A 19,268-nucleotide genomic window follows, 5' to 3' on the forward strand; every position below is an offset into this window, starting at 1 on the left:
GAAGAGCAGCTAAATGACTGTCCTAATAATTGTGAAGAGCTGGGTGAAGATGAATGCATCTTTTTTCCCCATAGAAACAATTTTTAACATGTTTTTGGACATTTTGAAATGCAGATTCTCTCCCTCCTACCCTTTTCTCCCCCTCCCTGAGATGACAGGTAGTCTAATAGAGATTCTACATGTGATGTTCCTTACTTCATTGCTTCATCCTTTCCCCTCTGAGTACGCTGTAAAACTTGTTATTTAACTCCCCTCAAAAACCTAGCCTGAGGACTGGTGATTTTGAAAAAGAAAGTTAGTGAAAACACCAATCACTTGCTATAGGAACATAGAAATCTGTGTACAGTTATCTCTGTCGGTACTTGGATTTGTGGTCAAAGATAGACCAAGTTATCATTAATTGTTAATTCATTGCTTTTTAAATGTTTCAGCTACTGTCAGTGAGCACACAATGCTTCTAGAGGGAACAGCCAACCGGCCCCCACAAGGTGGTGTTTCTTCTGGACCTGTAAGTGGAGCTGAGATCATGAGGAAATTATCAAAGACACACACCCACAGTGACTCAGCTTTAAAAATAAAGGTATGTTGTTGCCTGGTGGTTTGGGGTCTTGTTTTTCTTTACCATATATATTTAGGTGAAAGGATCACAATTTTAAAAACTCTTTGTGATTTTTTATTAATATATTCTGGTAAATCAAATAATTTTCATTTTGGAAATTAATGTCCTTAGGAATTGTGTGTATTCTTTTGAATGTATATAAATATTAATAAGTAATAGTAGTCCATGTTCAAGGCTAGGAGACAAGTGTCAAACGATAATACAAAGTTTAATTTGTACTTTAAACCCTTACCTTCTGTCTTAGAAATAGTACTGTGTCTTGGTTCTAAGGCAGAAGAGCAGTAAGGGCCAGGAAGTGGGGTTTTAGTGACTTGCTTAGGGTCACACAGCTAGAACATGTCTAAGGCCAGATTGGAACCCAGGATCTCCTATGTCTGGGCCTGGTTCTCAATCCACTGAGTCACCTAGCTGCCCCCAATTTGTGCTTTTAAAGTGATACCAATTAAACTACCATGATTTTAAAAACTTAATAAAAGTAACATCATTTTAAATAATTTTTTTTGATGTTGGTTTGTTTCTATTTGCATTGTTGTAGTGACTGTGCTTGCTTCATTTTGTGTTAAGACTTTTCAATATTCTCTCTATCACTCATTGTTGTTTCATACATCAGGGCAACAGTTTGTTTAGTCATGCCCCAGCTGATTTGTTTCTAGCTTTTTGTTACTACTCAAAGCATTACTCTAAATATTTTGGTGCATATAGAGCCTTTTGGTCTTTGACCTTCTTAGTTGGACTAATTCACAGCTCTACAAACATCCCAAGTCTGTTCATCTTTCTACAACCCTGTGACAATGACTTCCCATCTTTTGCAAATTAAGTGTGAATTGAAACCTCAATGTTTTGACGACCATTTTATTTTAAGTGATTTGGAGCATTCTTTCATCTGGTCGTTAATAGTTTGCAATTCTTCTTTTGAGAAATGTTCATTTGTATACTTCTAGTATTTGTCTGTTGGGAAATGAAATCTGTATCTTTCATTAAGTACCCTGAGAAGACCTTGGAAGTAGGGCAGAGTTGCACACTTAGGTTGCCTCTAGGAATAGGAAACTTCTAGTTCTACATATGATTTCACCTGGTTCCCTATGGACTACCTCAAGGAGGACAGGGCCCTTTGACATCTCTCGGGGAAGCCTCTTGGAGCATCTATGAAATTGAAGCACTATATAACAGCAAAAATCTGGAATCAATCTTTCCACTGAAAGATGGAAAAGTCTGTTAGTTTGTTTTGGGTCTACTTTGGTGCTTTTGGTTTTATAAAGTAATGAATGATAGAATGAATGAATGAAAAAATATTTATTCAGCATTTATTATTTGATAAATGGGGCAGCTGGGTGGCACAGTGGATGGAATAGCCACAACTGAAATGACTGAACAAAAATATAAATAGAAAAGCAAGATCTTCCTTGCTGCCAATGTGCTCACCTTAGGGAGGTGGCATACAGAGGGGGTTCCAATGGAAAGTCACAGTGGTCCTTGGGAGGCAACATAATGTCTTCTCTGGAGCCATTTTAATTCCCAAAGACTCATCAGTTATTGATGTTGAAACGTCTGATGGGGCTGCAGAGGCAGTTACCAGGTGTCATCTCTGCAAGTGTATTTTTTCCATTAACGATAACCATGATGCCAGGCCACAGGCAGGACCACTGATCTGGTGGGTATTATTGTTCCTCAGACTCTTGGGCTCATTTTCCTATTGGTAGCAGTTGTCCTTGTTGGTAGTAGAAAAGGTAGACCCCTTTTTCACTGTCATTCACTGTTTATAGTATTTTGCCATATGCCACCTAGATTCTTCTCTTCAAGATGTTTTGAACAGATTCTTTCTTCAAGTGTTTTAGTATAAATAAAATTGATAGGATTGAGCTTTGGTTAAGGTACATAGATATTGTGGTATGTTGAAAGATAACAAGATTCAGAGCTGGGAAATCTGGGTTGAAATTCTGATTCTGTAGCATCGAGGATGTGCATGACCATTGGCATATGACTTAGCTTTTCTGAACGCCCTGTAAAAGGGCCATGAGAGTGCATGAACTCTCTACTTCCTAGGGATGTATGTCAAAAAGAAGTAAATAGGAACCATGCAAGTGGTCAGTTGTTTGTTCTTGTCATTTCTAATCATTATTAATGGTATTATTATTAATAGTGGGGAGGGCACTAGACTCAGGAAGACCGGAGATTGACTCTGTGTGACCGGAGTGTGACTCTGGGCACATGACTTGATAATGAATTTGAATGATAAATATTTCTTAGGTGCCATGCACTAGGTGCCAACCTCTCTGCTCTGCATGAAGCCTCTTCTATGTCTAATCATATTACCTTCCTCATAGGATATTTTTGAGGACGAGAGTAATAAAACACCTTAAAGCACTGTGTCACTATTGGCTGTTCTTGTGCACATGTAACTGACAAGGTGTCATGATCACAAGCCAGAGTGACTAGTACTAAGCTGGTTCCTGAATTATATAGCAAGAAGTAGCCAGTGTTTGTAACTGAAGGGGGAGAGTAAAGAGGTGTCCAGGTCAGGGGGGAAGAGCCATGGAGGAGCCCTGCTCATCTTTGGATAGAGGAAGAGGAAGAAGGTTCCAAATGTGAGAGAGAGAATCCAGGAATGCAAATAGGGAACTGCCAGTTAGTTTACAGAGTCAGTCTGCTGCCCAGAGAATACTGAATTTGAACATTAGGAGCAACCATCTATTGCTTTTTATGTCTGTTTTCTTTTTTCTTTCCTTCTTACTCTCTTTTCTTCCCTCCCTTCCTCCTTCCTTTCTTCTTTCTTTTCTCCCAAATATCTCCTTCACTCCCCTCCCCACACTAGAGAAGTCATCATTTGACCAAAAAAAAAAATTTGTATTTATAAAACTATATCTTGAATGTTTCTTGTTTTAACTTTTTCCTCTGGAGGTAGACATTCTCAAGTAAATTCTTTAAACTGTAGGCCAGAAGTTAATATTTGTTTCTTTTTAATATTTTTAAAAGAGCTATTCAAAGATACTTTTCCTGCATTTATTGAAGTTATGGACTGAACTAAATGGTCTCCAAGGTCCTTTCTAACGTTAAAATGCTCTAATTCTTTTTATGTATTTCTTCTTCAGGGCATACATCCGTACCATTCTCTGAGCTATACCAGTGGAGATACGGCCACAGATTCGCCAGTGCATGTGGGTCGTTCTGGAATTCCCATCAAAGAAAGTCCAAGAAAGGAGAGTCTGCTTAGCTATTTGACTGGGAGTTTTCCTAGTTTGCATAATCTCCTAGAAGGGACTCCTCAGAGAAGTGCTACAACAGTTAAAAGTAGTTCTCTGACCAGAACAGGTATTCCTTCTAGTTAATCAAGCAAACATTACCCACTTCTTGTATCCAACTGTGGTAGGCACTGGAGATGCAGAGAGAAAAAAATGAGCCCCTGGCCTCAAGGAGATTACTGTTCTTGGCTTGATAATAAGAAAGTTGTTGCTCTTAAAGGTTGGGGGGGGGGGGGGGAGAATGAAAGAAAGGTTGGAGATTTGGTTTATTCCTTAAGTGAAACTGCTATTTATAGTGTACATTCTGTAATTTAAATGGAGACTTCAGTTGCATAAGGAATTTATCTCAACAATAAGTTTTTTGAGGGCAGGGATTGTCTTGTCTATATTTTGTTTCTCCAACTGTTTTGTAATTATTTATATTACCCTGTAATAACTCATCTTTGGGAAACCATTTTGTTGGTAATCTACCATTTGTCTTCTTGTCCTTTGTGCTCAGTGCCAATTTCCATTTGTTCATGGCATCATTGGCATTAATGGTCCTTCATATAAGACAGATTTCTTCCTCAACCAGCTAACATTTAATTTCATAACTTCCTATTATGATAAAAATGAACTTTTGTATCATAACATCATTATTATGCAGTGTGATTTTATGAAAGAGGCTGCAAAATGCCTCCCAAGTCTTAAGGAATAATTTCATGTTCAGCTTTGTCACTTTCCAAATAACAGTCAGAAATACTGTACTCAAGAAAGCTGTATTTACAGGTAACACAGTGGCCACAGACATGTTATCTGAACATCCTTTGTTATCTGAGCCTTCATCTGTGAGCTTCTATAATTGGATGTCAAATGCAGTGGGCAATCGAGGAAGTGTGGTGCAAGAATCTCCTGCCCCAAAGTCAGGACACAATAGTCTTCCAACAGGTATTGTTGATCTCTTGGAATATACTTGGAATTTATTCCTTTTTCTTATCGTCATAGAGTTCTGTTTTTAAAATCTGCCAGAAATGAAATTTCTCTGAAATGTTTGTCTCTTCAAGAACTAGTTAAGAATTTGGGGGAATTGGAGTACATTAAATTTTGCAGAAATTGATGTTGGTGGTTTATTAAATATGTATTCATTAAATTAGAAGGTTTATATCAAACTATGTGCTGCCGTTGGTAAGATAAGGTAAGGAAAATTTACTCAGATATAAAACTGTATATAAATGAAGGCATTTTAGTGTGTGTTTGAAGAGTTAGTGTCAGAACAGAGAAGAGAAAAAGGAAAAAATGCAATAGTTTATATACCCAAAGAATGTGAAGCATAATATTCAGAATGAGCATTTATTCAACACTTGATCTTAGCCAAAAAAAGCTGAGAAGCAATACACTTATTCGAGAAATACACTAACATTGAATACTTTGTGTTATGCCATCATCAGTCCTTGTGGAGCTTATAATTAAGAAGCAAAGGACATTTTTTTTCATGGATATTGAGGGTTTTTTTTTTTTAATCAAAACTCTCGGAGTTGTAAAAAATCAAGTGTTAACAACTTTGGGGCAGTCCATCTATAAGTAACAGGAACAAAATTTAATGGTATTTTCTTTAACTAGATTCTACAGTCTGTTTGACATATAAAGGGTCATCAGCATTTATAACTAAATTTTATTTAGTAGAATCAAAGAGATTAAGTGATTTGCCCAACGTCATATAGGGAAGAACCAGATCAAAAGGAATAGAAACCAAACTTCCTTAATCCAAATTCAGTGGCCATTGTACAGAAAATGTTTTGTAAACATATAACATTTTACATACAAATTGGGGTGTGTGTCACTCTATGGACAACTACATCTTGGATACTTCATCTCTACCTTCCCTGCCTTTGTGTAGATTGTCAACCCATACCTGGAATGAATTTCTTCCTTCCAAGATGGCTTTTCTTAATTTCCCCAAATTGTGGACCTTCTCCTCACCCCTCAAAACACCATGTAATCATTTTATATTTATCTTGTGACTATGTTGTATCCTCTCTTATGTTGTAAGCTTCAAGCTCACTTTTTCCTGTGGAATGCCCAGTATTTAACGTGTTGTAGACATGTAATAAAAACTCATTGCTTGGATGATTTTCAGACACACAGACACACATTGTTCCTATTTTAGGTGTCACTCCCAACCTTCCTACAATACCCTCAGCTTCAGACTTCAATACTGTTTTGTCAAGTGACCAGAACACCTTAGATGGAACCCATTCTCAGCATAGCACAAGTCAGGATGATGTGGCAGGGATAGAAGAAGCCAACCAAGGATTTCCTGCTGTCCAGCTTGCTGATGCCCAGGTGAGTGGTGCTGCTTGTGGTAGTGCTTGATGAAGGCCTTCCCTGAGCTGTAGTCATAGTTAGCCAATTTATAGGCACCTGGCATCTCAGGAAATGGGGTGGGAAGTTGTCCAGTAAAGCCAAAGAAAGAAAAGAATTTCTAAAATAGCTTTTAAAATGTTTTATTATCGTGTCATTTTTGCATTATAAGCCAACCGCACCATGATACTCTTGGGCCAGCTGCCCCTGTATAACTATACCAGTTAATTTTAGGTTGAATACCTAATACTGAAAATTATGAAGCAAGAGTAGAGGAATCCTGTGGCACTGCCAAGTACAGTAAAGTCCGTGTCAATAGGAGAGGCTGTGGCCTCATTTCTCGTTAACCTCTGAAAAAATAGAAAACAATTTCCCACAGATAGAAATGACTTGCTAATAAGCAAGTCCATTTTAATAGTAAAACACTTTGTAAATATGAGCTACATTTAAATGACTACACCCCATGATATGGTGGCAAAACCACCAATAGGTTTTGATATTTCTAATCAAACTTTTCATTTCCTCTGGACTTTTGAAGAATCTACTTTCTTTCTTTTTTTTTTTAACCCTCACCTTCCGTCTTGGAGTCAATACTGCATATTGGCTCCAAGGCAGAAGAGAGGTAAGGACTAGGCAATGGGGGTTAAATGACTTGCCCAGGGTCACACAGCAGGTAAGTGTCTGAGGCCAGATTTGAACCTGGGACCTCCCGTCTCTACCCCTGACTCTCAGTCCACTGAGCTACCCAGCTGCCCCCAAGAATCTACTTTCTATGTGAAGTTGGGTGGGAATTTTTTTTTCCTTGTTGGTTTAGTCTGCATAGATAAAATTATCAGGAATACCTTTAATTTTATATTTTATGCAAGCGTTCTCTCCAAAGTTACTGATGCCAAATTCTTAATCACCAAATCTAAAAGTATTTTCTAACTCCCCCTCCTTCTCTGAAGATGAATCTCACCTCTCAGGCTCTATTTTTGCATAAGCTCCATTTGAACATCTCTAGCTACGTATTGGCTATTTCAAACTAGTTGTCCCAGAGGCATTACAAACACAACTTGTACATATCAGAATTCATTGTCTTTTCCCTCAAAATTTATTTTTCTAAAATTTTCGGTTTCTGTCAAGGACACTGTTGTCCTTCTGATCATTAGGTTCCCAACCTTGTTACTGTCTTTGACCCTTCACCCTTTGTTACCCTGTGTCATTGCCAAGTCGTGTCCTTTCTACCTCCGTAATATTTCATGCATCCATCTCCTTTTCCTTGTTCACATGGCTTCCAGATGAGTGAGGCCCAGATACTCATCTCTCTCTTCTCAGATAGCTGTTAATGGCCTCTTGGTTGTTCCCCATGCCCCAAGACTGTCCAAGCTTTCCAGCCAGGTCATTAGACTGCTGAGCCTAAACCTCAAGTCTGACCACATGAATCCCTATCAGTAAACTCCTTTCTCGCTTTTCCCTAGGATTACATACAAGCTTATCTGTTTAGCTCTTAAAGCACTTCACAATCTGCCCTTCCAGCCCAGACATGCATTAGGTCCCATTCCTAACTAGTCTAGCTGATGCAGCAAGACACCTTGAGAGAAAGAGACCAGCCCTTCTGCCTCCTCCCACCCACTCATCTGTGCAAACCACCAGCCTTGCCTCTGCTGCCACTATTGCAGGCATAAAGAACGCTGAAGAGAACCACAGGGAAGCTCCCCCACCCAGGCCAGGACTAAACAAAAAGGTGGCTACAAGTTAGTAACACTGAGAAACGGGTCATACCAGGGAATGCAGCATCCCCTCTAGTAGGTACTCCTGGAGCGTGAGACCATTGAGCACAAGGACATTGCCCGTCCTGTAGCTTCAAACTGAAAGGCTCTTGTCCCTGCCCTGCTGCAGCAGAGGCCAAGGACAGAGACAGATCCTCTAGCTTCGTACACATGGAAAGAGTCTGTGTGTGCTCCTCAGCATTGACTGGGATCCTTAGCAGGAGGCAGGGCCCCTCACGGTGGGCCTGGCCTTGGCACAAAATCCCAGTTGTAGGATTTAAATTAATGTCTAATACTTCAAATATTATATTTTATAAAGTTTATTATATAACAAAATAGAACCACGTGACTAAGTGTTTCTATCCTCTCAGAATGTTCTACCAAAGCTGCAATAGGAAGACAAGAGAGCGAGAAACGGAACTCTACAGAATTTATATCCTGTCTACGTCAGCATGTAATGACAGGAAGAGAGTGGGGTGCTGGGAATCATAGGTTTTTTTAAGGTAGCAGATTCTAATTACACATAGTCCATAGAGTCTGGATGTGTGATGAAAGAAAATACCAGACACAATAAAAGAATGCTATGGACTAAGGGAGAAGCACTGTCTAGATTCAGAACCTGATACATGGTGACAGCAACAACCTCGGGCTTGTCGCTTGACCACCTTGAGTCCTTAGTTTCCTCATCTCTAAAATGAAGGGATTTAGGTCCCTTTTATCTCTTTATCTATGACCCTATAAAACCAACCAGCAAACTCAGAAGAAATGAATAACCACAGAAAATACAGGAAGAACCTCAAAGGGGTAGAAATATGTGTCTTGGCTACAGGGACTACAAGAATCACTGGAAAAATTGAGACAAAAGTGAAATTAGAATTAAAATAACTCTGGAGGGAAGAAATATAAGCAAAATAAGTAGCTTAAAACAGAAATTAGAAAACCTCATCCAAGTAGCAGCTCCTTCAAAACCAGGCCGGAAGAGACAATTCAGTGATGCAGTGAGACAACAAGAGGTAATAGAACCAAGTCAAAAGTCTGAAATACAGAAAAGAATAAGGTATCAGAAACAACTGTCTTGGAACTAGGGTGAGGAGTGCTTATTGGTATTTATAGTGTATGGATAGCAAGCAGACCTTTAAAGATTGTGAAAATTCAGGAAAAGATCTTAGGAAATAGAATTGTAGCTACATGTATTATATTCTTGTTTTCTAAGAGTTGTATTTAATTTTCTTACAAACATACTGAATGGAGCCTCCAAAAATTAAAATTTTGATGACTTTGTTAGTGAAGGATTAGGTGTAGTAAAGTTAATGAAGGTATTTTTCATACTATAGGTTGTCTTCAAACCACTTCTGAGCCATACGGGCATTCAGTCTCAGGATGCAATGCCTCTCTGCTACCGAATGTACTTTGGAGAACATCTTTCGTTTTCTGGGACATTAGATTGCCTCAGAGCAGATATTGTGGATTCAGATACAGCCAAAGAAAGAAGAAGCAAACGAGCAAGACGGTGGTTTAATTTTTTTAAATATTAAACTCATTTTAAAATTTATTATTGCTGAAAGGGGTTGAAACAGGTCCAAAATAGCAGCTGAGATAGAAAAGAAAAACTAATTTTAATTGGCCAAAGGGGAGGAAATATAGTTTCCACATATTTGGTGGATTTCATAATTGATGTCACTTTCAGTAAAAAAAAAAATAAAAGCAATATAAGTTCACCATCAAATTCTCTACAAAAGAGACAATTTGTGCCATTTGTCTCTTTTGTAGAGAATTTGATGGTAAACTAATAAAAGTTAAGTCAACTTATATTGCTTACCTTCTCAAATAGATAGGAGCAGGGATTGAGGGAAGGAAAGAATTTGGAACGCAAAATTTAAATAAGCAAATTAATGAACAAACATAAATAAGTGAACAAGCAAATTACTTGAATTTTTTTTATTCTTTCCCTTAATTTTTAGGCAAGGACATGTCAACCTTCCTCCACTTGAGTTCAAACCGGCATTAATGTTGGAAACCTTCAGCATCAGTGCTGTTGTAATGGAGAAGTCCACATGTACCCCGCAGAACTCCACCAATGCTTTTTCATTTCACGACCTCAACAAGCGTTATTTCAATACCTTTCACTGCAATTTTACTATTTCCTGTCAGTCAATAAGCCAGCATGTAGACATGGCTTTGGTTCGTCTTATTCACCAATTTAGTACAATGATAGATGATATAAAAGCCACTCAGACTGATATCAAACTTAATCGCTATACAGCAGGGTCAGCTTCCCCCACACCTACTTTCAAAACACACAGACATCGGGACTTCCGCTCTTCTGACTTCAGCCGAAGTTCTAGGGGGAGCCTTAATGGTGGAGGGAGAGTCAACAATGCAAAGAGCAAAAGGGCCAACAATGAGAACAACAAAAAGGAATCTCGAAACAAGAATTCTTTGGGAAGGTCTGAAAGAAGAACCTCGAAAGTATCAAGGAAAGGTTCCAAGGAGGTAGTGGATCACATGACTATCCACATGGATGACTCAGATTCCATTACCGTGTCCGAACAGAGTGAACCTTCAGCAGAGTGCTGGCAAAACATGTACAAGCTGCTTAACTTTTATTCACTTATCTCTGACCCAACAGGGATATTAGAGAAATCTTCAGAAACTTTTGGTCCAACTGGTAAGAAACCATTTTTAAATTTGCACTATTAGTCATAAGGATTCACAAGGATTTACCTTAATTTTAGAGGGGGGATATTTGAGATTCCTATAGATGAAGGATCACACAGGATGGAGACCCTAGTGAAATTTAGCTTTTAGGACCCCCACTGTTAGGACATTCTAACTTCTTTTGACCATATCTCCCTTGTATGGATATGAAAAACAACTTATAAATCCTAAGGGCTCTTTAAGTCTGAATCAGTATTATTGTTGGATATTATTATCCTCCCTCCTACTAAAATTCACATTGTTGGTGGCAGGATCAAGTGTTTGCAAAATAAAGGATAAAATATAACTAGATTCTTAACAATATACTGATTCCTCGGATAGAGTCAGCTGAAAAGCATTCAATTAATGCATGCATTTTACAATGTAAGCCTGGATTCTTTGCTTCTGAATCTAGTGTTGAATGTTGCTTGTTTAGATGAGGTTTAAGTATTACAAATTAAAATATGCATCCAGCAAGCCAGAAAAAAACAAGTTTTAAGGAGGAGGTATCTTGATGAGAGAGCCAGGGAGATTACAGAAAAGGCATTTAAAATGCCTATGTGTTGCTACTATTTCCGTCACTAAATTTCAGTATGTCAATTTGGTCATATAGGAGTACGGAGCCCTACAGAAGCTCCTTGTAAAGTTGTGTTTGAGAACGAACAAGACAATAATAGCTTGACCAAAACACAAAGGAAACGAAGCCTGGTCACTTCAGAACCTCAGAATGTCACGCTGATTGTTTTTGGTATTGGCATGGTGAACCGTACACACCTCGAGGCAGACATTGGTGGACTCACAATGGAATCAGAATTGAAGAGAATTCATGGTAGTTTTACCCTTAAAGAAAAAATGAAAGGTAATGGAATTTTTTATCTTCTAATGCAATTTTACCAATAAAAGTGTTTTAATTCCACGTTTATAAAATTTCTGCTTTGCAATTCTCCCCAAATAAGAATTATAGGGTATGTCAGGGCTCTGTTACCACGTGTAGGAGTCATGTCAGGCTGCTATCTTTGGGGGGCAGCTTCATGACTCAGTAAAAATGAAAGTAGAATCCCTTATGCTTGTGTATAAGTTTTGATTCTGACACTTGGCAGATGTGTAACCATGGGTAAATCACTGAGCTTTCTGTGCTTTCATTTCTTCATCTGTAAAATGGGGATAATCATGATTGGACTCTCTCCTTCACAAAGTTTCTGTGGCACTTTGTAGTCCACAATATTTTAGACACATATTTGCTACTTAAAGATTAGGATTATTAGCCTGTGTGACAACGTCTTATGAAATGTTTTCTCATGTGATTTTCCTTTATGTAAATCCTTGAATCTCATGCAAACTTTGGTCACTATAAGCAGTGATGCCCCAGGAGATACAGCATTTCAAATGGACACAAATGAAGACCATTGTGGCTGTGTCATGTGGTGAGGTAGTTTCTTTAATTAAACCAACAACATTTTCTAAACTGACCATACACAAAATCTATCATAGTCTCTGTTGCCCAACTCTATAAAGGAAAAAGAAATAGCTTGTCCTGCGACAGTCGTGTGCCCGGGGAAGGCAGATGGTTGTTCTCCTTCGTAGTTATTACCAACTAGATTCTTGTCAGAGTCCTCCTTAATGAATAGGCTGATCCTTTATTTAGTGGTCTATCCAAGAGCCAGTGTGGCTTCAAAAACAGCAACAGCATGGTTCATATGGCATTTCCTGCTTTACAACCCCAGGAATAGAACAGAGATCCATCTACAATTTTTGTCAATCTGACCAAGGCCGTTGATCCTGTTAGTCATGAGGGCTTGTGGAAGACAGTGGCAAAATTTGGTTGCCCAGAGAAGTTCATCAGTATCGTATGTCAGTTCCATGATGGCATCCTTGCACGGTTCTGGATAATGGACAATACTCTTGCACTTTGTGAAGCAAGGCTGTGTGCCCCCTCCCATGCTTTTTAGCATGATATTTTCAGCAATGTGGTTGAATGTCTTCAATGAGGACAAAAATGGTATCAAAGTCAGCTACTGTACTGATGGTAAATTATTTAACTTGAAAAGGCTATGGAGCCGAGGAGAGTTGGTGTGTGACTTTTTGTTGACAGGTGGTTGTGAGCTCAGTGCAGCCTCTGAGACTGAGATGCAAGAATATAGCATTCCACTGCCACTTGTACTCATTGTGGCTTGACAGTTAACACCAAGAAAACAGAGGTTCTCCACCACTTGCACTGTGCTAGCCATGCATGGAACCATCAGTTACAGCAAGTGGAGAAATTCCAAATGCCATGGATAAGTTCACTTACTTTGGCACTATACTTTCTAGGGATGTCCATACATAAGTGATGGCATTTATGCATGGCCAGAGTTAGCTCATTGTTTGGGAGACTGAAGGAAAGTGTGGGAGAGAAGAGGTATTAGGCTGCCTACTATACTGCAGGTCTACAAAGTACTGGCCTGGGAAACCTGGACAATGGACCAGCACCATGCCAGGAAACTGGATCACCTCCATTTGAATTGTCTTAGGAAGACTCTGAAGCTCATCTGACAAGATAAGGTACTGGACACTGAGCTCCTCTCTCAAGTTCTCAGACTCTGTTGTAGCAAGCATAACTCCAGTGGGTTGCCCACTTATTTTTGAATACCTTGCTTGTCTAACAGACATTTTCAGAGAACTCACACACGGCAAGCACACACAGAGAGGTCAGAAGAAGAGACACAAGGAGACGCTCAAGGTCTCGATTATGAGACCTGGGAGCCTGGCACAGGACTGTAGAGCATTGTGTGCCAAAAGAAGGCACTGTGCTCCAGGAGCAAAGCAGAGTTGCAGTAGCTTAAAAGCAATGTGCAGATTTAGAGACCTCTCCATCCCAAGTGCTCACTCAAGCTATTTATGCCCCACCTGTGATAGAGCCAGCAGTGATCAGCTTCTGTTTGGGATTTACAGGATCACACATCTCAGACGTCATGCACAATACTTGTGCTGCTTGGTATTATCCATGAGCTCCTGAAGAGAATAGCTCATGCTGATCTAGATCTTTATTGTTTATATAGTGCATTGTGCACAAAAGTGTGGTAAAGGAGTCAGAGCAAGAATTACTTTCTCTCTCCTTACTGAGGGGAGACGGGAGACTGGGTCAGAGAAATTATATAACTTGTCCAGAGTCACAGAGTTAGCAAATCATAGGAATAGGACTTCACCCACATGTTTTGAGGGTGACTCCAACAGGTTTTGTACTATATAGTGATAACACATAATGGGTAATCCACAAAATAGTTGCAAAGCAGCTTACAATGTCTATGTCAGAAGCATAAAAACTGTAGTATAATTGGAGTTAATATGCATGAAAAGAACTTCGAATTACAGTTAGAGCTATTTCCCATAGCATGCAAAGTTAATTCAAATCATTTCCCCCTTATTTTTAAAGACGTTTTACATCAAAAGATGACCGAGACTTGTGCCACTGCACATATTGGTGGAGTTAATATTGTACTGCTTGAGGGGATTACGCCAAATATACAGTAAGTAGTAGAGCATTTTCATTTTATTCTTACTATCGTGTAGTTTTATAAGAAGAAAAGTTTGAGAGTTTTATGTTTACTATTCCTACTTGGTGTTCAGATTTTTCTGTGTAATGATTAAATTACTAAATTGCCCTGGAAATTTCAGAAAATTCAATAGTTTGGGGCAAGATTTCCTTATTTTGCAAAATATGTTTCTCAGAAACAAGAACACACTAGAATTTGGTATCATTCCTATTGTATTACAAGAAACACCACTGCCAGAAGACTTCTAAGCCCAACCTCATGTTCCACTAAATTTAGGCTATTTAGTAGAAGAAAATGCCAGCCAAGCTCAAGAATGTTGGGATTCTCTTTGAGCAGAATGACCTAGATTTATATAGGAGTTGTTGGGTTTTTTTTTTTAATAAAAACTTTTAGAAATTGACCATAGAGGCCAAGATTAATGCACTGAAAACTAAGAGCTATAATATTAGGGCAGGGTGCTAGTGACCTGAATTATAAGTAAACAAGGGTTTATGTGTGAAAATATCCTTCAAAAGGTCTCTTGGAAGGAGACAAGAAATAAAAACATGCACCTTGCCCTAAGCCCTCTAACAAGAAAAAATAAATAAACATGTAGTTATTAACTGGAAGACTTAAGAACCCAAAGTAAGGATAATCACTATCAGAATCAGAATCACTGTGTCTTGTAGTAGACTTCAGAAGAAAAATAAGACAGATTATGAGGATATCGTCACATTTCATAAACTAGGATAAACGTCATCTGTTACACCTGAATAATACCCCTTCTCCCAAATAATACCAGTGTCATTTTCTGGTGTAGATGCTACTTATTACCAGGTAGGATAGAAAAACAGAAACAAAAAGGTGATTCCTGTGCTGGGGAAGATAGTGCAAAGGCCACATACATGGCCTCTGTGCCTCTGCACATAGCCTTGGCACACCTTCCCTGGCACAACCCTCCAGCCTGATCAGTCAAGGAGCCGTAGTGGCCATGTGTTCACATCTCAGTTTGGTTATGGCAAGAAAAGGTTCCTTATGGAGTTTTGTTTTTTTTTTTTAAACCCTCACTTTCCACCTTAGAATCAATACTGTGTTTTGGTTCCAAGGCAGAACAGTGGTAAGGGCTAGGCAATAGGGGTTAAGTGGCTTGCCCAGGGTCACACAGCTGGTAAGTGTCTGAGGCCAGATTTGAACCCAGGACCTCCCATCTCTAGGCCTGGCTTTCAATCCACTGAACTACCCAGCTTCCCCCTCCTTAAGGAGTTTTATTGGAAAACTATGAGTGAATATCCTTGAGTCCCCAAGGCCATCAGCATCTCTGCCTTATATACTGGACCTTGTTTCCCTTTTGATCTTGGGTAAAGAACACACACCTAATATCAAAATGAAATTAGAAGAGTTTTTCTGATTACTTGTCTTGTGACTAATATTTGCATGAATGTTCTTTATTTGCTTTCTTTTTCTTTTCTTTATCTTCATCTATAGACTGGAAGATTTCCCTACATCTCCTACAAGCACCGCCAAACAAGAATTTCTGTATGTCCTTTTCTGCTTACTTGGCTTTCAATTGACATAGAGTTTGTGTGTGATGTAGAGGCAGATTATACTGTGTCTGTTGCTTTCTAATCACTTTAATAGAGCTTCTCTTACATCCTACACTTTGATTACTGTATCAAAGGGTTACATCAGAGGTAGATAATACGTTCCTTGCTTATATAGGTGGCACAATGGATAGAGCACTGGACCTGAAGATTCATCTTCAGAAATTTGGTAGCACCTTCAGTTCTTTGTAAAATGAGCTGGAGAAGGAAATGACAAACCACTCCAGTATGTTTGCCAATAAAACCCCAAAATGGAGTCACAAAAAGTTGGACATGACTTAAAAACAACTGAACAAAAATACATACCTTCCTCATGAACCAGTGTTAATTTACCCTTAAGGAGTGACCAGTCTCTATAAATTTAGGTTCATATGGAACCTCTTAATGGTTGATTTGTGTTACCTTAAAGAGTGTTATCTCAAACTTAGAATAGAAGGTATAAAGTTCTCCTTCATAGTGAATAGTTAGTTTTTAGCATAATTGCAATTAGAAATACTAAATCATTACTACATAACATTCTCACCATTAATTTTTTTTCTTTTAAAATTAACTAGTGTAGAAATACAAAAATTGGTTTGGAACTTTGTCTACTTTGTCCTCAAACTATATTATATTTGACTTATTTTCAGGGACTTGATTTTAATCTGAATCTGTTTAATAATGAGTTGTGTCTTAGTGAGGGATAAATTTAAGTATTTATTAAATAATAATTTTTAAATATTTTAATCTGTCATTTTAACATTAAGAATTCAACATACTTTATATACATTTCATTCCTTAATTTAAAATTTTAAAATATGAAATTGAACTTAATATTAAGTCCTTTTGAGCATATAGCCCTGTATATATGCAATTTGAAATGGAAATACGGAGCAAACATAAATTCCTTTGGAACAGAGACTTTTTTAAATAGGTCATACACTGAGCAATTTCTAAAAGCACTCTTTGTAACTGGCATATGAGCGAGACAGTGTTAGATCAAAATCAAAGAATGAAGTAAAAGAATGAAGTAAACTAGCTTAAGCTTAAGATACAAGTGTTGACACTGTGTGTGTGTGTGTGTGTGTGTGTGTGTGTGTGTGTGTGTGTGTGTGTGTGTTTAAACTCTTACCTTCTGTCTTAGTATCAGTTCTAAGACTGAAGAGCAGTAAGGGCTAGGCTAGTGATGGTGAACCTTTTGGATACTGAATGCCCAAACTGCAACTCTCATACCACATGTGAACTGACCCCTTACCTCAGACAAAGGAGGGAGGAAGTGTTCCCATTGGGCTACTGGGCAGAGGGGCAGGTGAAGTGAGAAATGTCCTCAGGTGCACATGGAGAGGGGGAAGAAGAGCAGCCACCTTTTGGCACGTGTGCCATAGGTTCGCCAACATGGGGCTAGGCAGTTGGAATTAAGTGACTTGCCCATAGTCACACAGCTAGGAAATATCTGAAGCCAGATTTAAACCCAGATCTTCCATTCCAGGCCTGGCTCTCTATCCATTGTGCCACCTAGCTACCCCAAGGCCCTCTATTTCTTGGTTGTATTTCCTGGAAGAAATGGGCTAGATGTCTTTTTTCCCTTCATGAATATTTTGATCTTTTCCAAGTGGTGAAAAAGGCTTTGGCTTTGTTTGCTATCTGTTTCATTTTTATAATGGTGTTCTTATTTCCTTCCTATTCATTGTAGAAGTGATAGACATTAAAAAAAAAAAGATTCAAAAACTTTAAAAACATTTCTTCTGTCATTTCTTACGGGGTTTTTTCCCAGTGTTTTGTTTATTGGTTTGTTTTTGTACTTTAGTGGTAGATGTCTTTAACATAATTTCTTGTTTCATAGCACAGTCATGGTATCCTTTGTCTTTATTGTTCTTAAATATTAAATTAGTGCATATGATTTCATTAGGTGTTTGAAGCCTCAAGTAGTTAGATGGAAAGGGGGAGTTACAAAATGAAAGATCTATATGAGATTTAATGCCTTCATGGTTTTTGAATATTCATTTTGTACATGTATTTTCATACTAATACCCTCCTATAAATTCAAGACACATTATCAAAATGAAAATACTTTTTCTGCTTTTCAGGAATTTCAGAGATTTCCTTACTTTAAAAGCACACGTGGCTTTCATTTTGTATCCCAGGTACATGTGCAGAGTCTAAAGGCCTATGTAGGTTCTTTTTTTCAACCCTTAGCTTCTGATCAATAAGGGCTAGGCAATGGAGTGTTAGGTGACTTGCCTAAAATGTATGTTTCTTCTCTGTTGCTAGAACTGTAGTAAAGTGTAGTATTGCCAAGTCCCAAGCCCTCTACAGTGCCCAGAGAGGGTTGAAGACAAACAATGCTGCTGTATTCAAGGTGGGAGCAATCAGCATCAACATTCCCCAGCACCCAGCCACCTTGCACAGCATGATGGTCCGCAGCTCACACCAGCTTTCCAAGCAGATCTCAGACCTCATCAGACAACCATCAGCAGCGTAAGTCCTTTTTTGATTGGCTTTGATATTGTGTTCCCCATTTGATGCCATGTAAGTATAAGCTAAGGAAGACACATCATGAGGAAATTAATTTTTTCTGACCAATTTTGACGAAAGGATGCATATCAGAATGACATCCATGGATTGGAAGTTGGTATCTTGGCATCAGTGGAATAACATCACCACCTATTCCAATGCCCCTGACCTACATAAATGTGGTCCTGGAGATTAGTAGACTTTATGAGAGGCCATTGAGGTATTAGTACCAATGGCCCATACTTTTTGAGAGTATTGTGGGTTTTTTAATTAATATTCAGTAACTAAGTATTATTTTTAAAGTTTCATTAATAATAACTAAAGTAAAGGAAGTACCTAATTTGGCCCAGTTGCAAGTGAAAAAGCAAGGGAGGTGGAGCCTCAGAACTTACACAAATGTGACCATGCTATGTGGTGGAAAGATTAAAAGGAATTTTGGGAAATACTAAGAGACTTCTAGGGGATGAAGTCCAAAGGTATAAATGGAGATTTTGAACAGTATTAAGGCTATATGTATCCCAAAGGCCTCCTAAATATAAATGCAATGAAAAAAGAAATTAGCCAGCTTTGCATGCTCTGGAGCTATACTTTGTACAGAGAAATGAAATCTATTTAAAGATAGGAATTGGTCACACCAAGGACTGTGCCAAATTGTAGTACACCAAGCCCTTCTCTTTTGCCATCCATCTCTCCAGGAAAACAACACTGACAGTTTGCCCAAGTTGTCATTCTTAAATTTGAGTGTCTGGAACCAGTGTCAAGATGATAATATCACATTTTAGACTTCCTTTAGTCTAACTGCCTCATTGTACAAATGAGAAAACTGAGGCCCAGAATAGTCCAAAGGCAACTAAGTTTTAGGCAGTAGGACTAGGTTTTCAGCCAAAATTGAAACAGAAATACAAACAGAATTGAGATTTGTTTCTATTATACAATTGAGATCAGTTTCATTTGTTTCTTGGAAAATATTCTAAGGCAATGATTACCTAATTTCTTAGAGCTTCTTAGGACCTTTC

At 38.4% G+C, this 19,268-nt stretch overlaps 1 protein-coding gene across 3 annotated transcripts in view; it reads left to right on the plus strand.

Moving 5' to 3' along the window:
• BLTP1 (bridge-like lipid transfer protein family member 1) overlaps positions 1-19,268 on the plus strand; it is a 219,349-nt gene that overhangs the window by 161,776 nt on the left and 38,305 nt on the right. For 2 of the 3 annotated variants that reach the window (XM_056803506.1, XM_056803508.1), the window contains exons 42-51: positions 432-580; positions 3,709-3,928; positions 4,627-4,785; positions 6,005-6,180; positions 9,284-9,459; positions 9,911-10,617; positions 11,260-11,505; positions 14,059-14,152; positions 15,644-15,694; positions 18,010-18,216. In XM_056803506.1, coding sequence (XP_056659484.1) covers positions 432-580; positions 3,709-3,928; positions 4,627-4,785; positions 6,005-6,180; positions 9,284-9,459; positions 9,911-10,617; positions 11,260-11,505; positions 14,059-14,152; positions 15,644-15,694; positions 18,010-18,216 — 2,185 coding nt within the window. The remainder of the gene's footprint in view (positions 1-431; positions 581-3,708; positions 3,929-4,626; positions 4,786-6,004; positions 6,181-9,283; positions 9,460-9,910; positions 10,618-11,259; positions 11,506-14,058; positions 14,153-15,643; positions 15,695-18,009; positions 18,217-19,268) is intronic. The other variant, XM_056803507.1, reaches the window with a different exon arrangement.

The sequence above is a fragment of the Monodelphis domestica genome, chromosome 6 (assembly GCF_027887165.1).
Source record: "Monodelphis domestica isolate mMonDom1 chromosome 6, mMonDom1.pri, whole genome shotgun sequence".
Classification (NCBI taxonomy): domain Eukaryota; kingdom Metazoa; phylum Chordata; class Mammalia; order Didelphimorphia; family Didelphidae; genus Monodelphis; species Monodelphis domestica.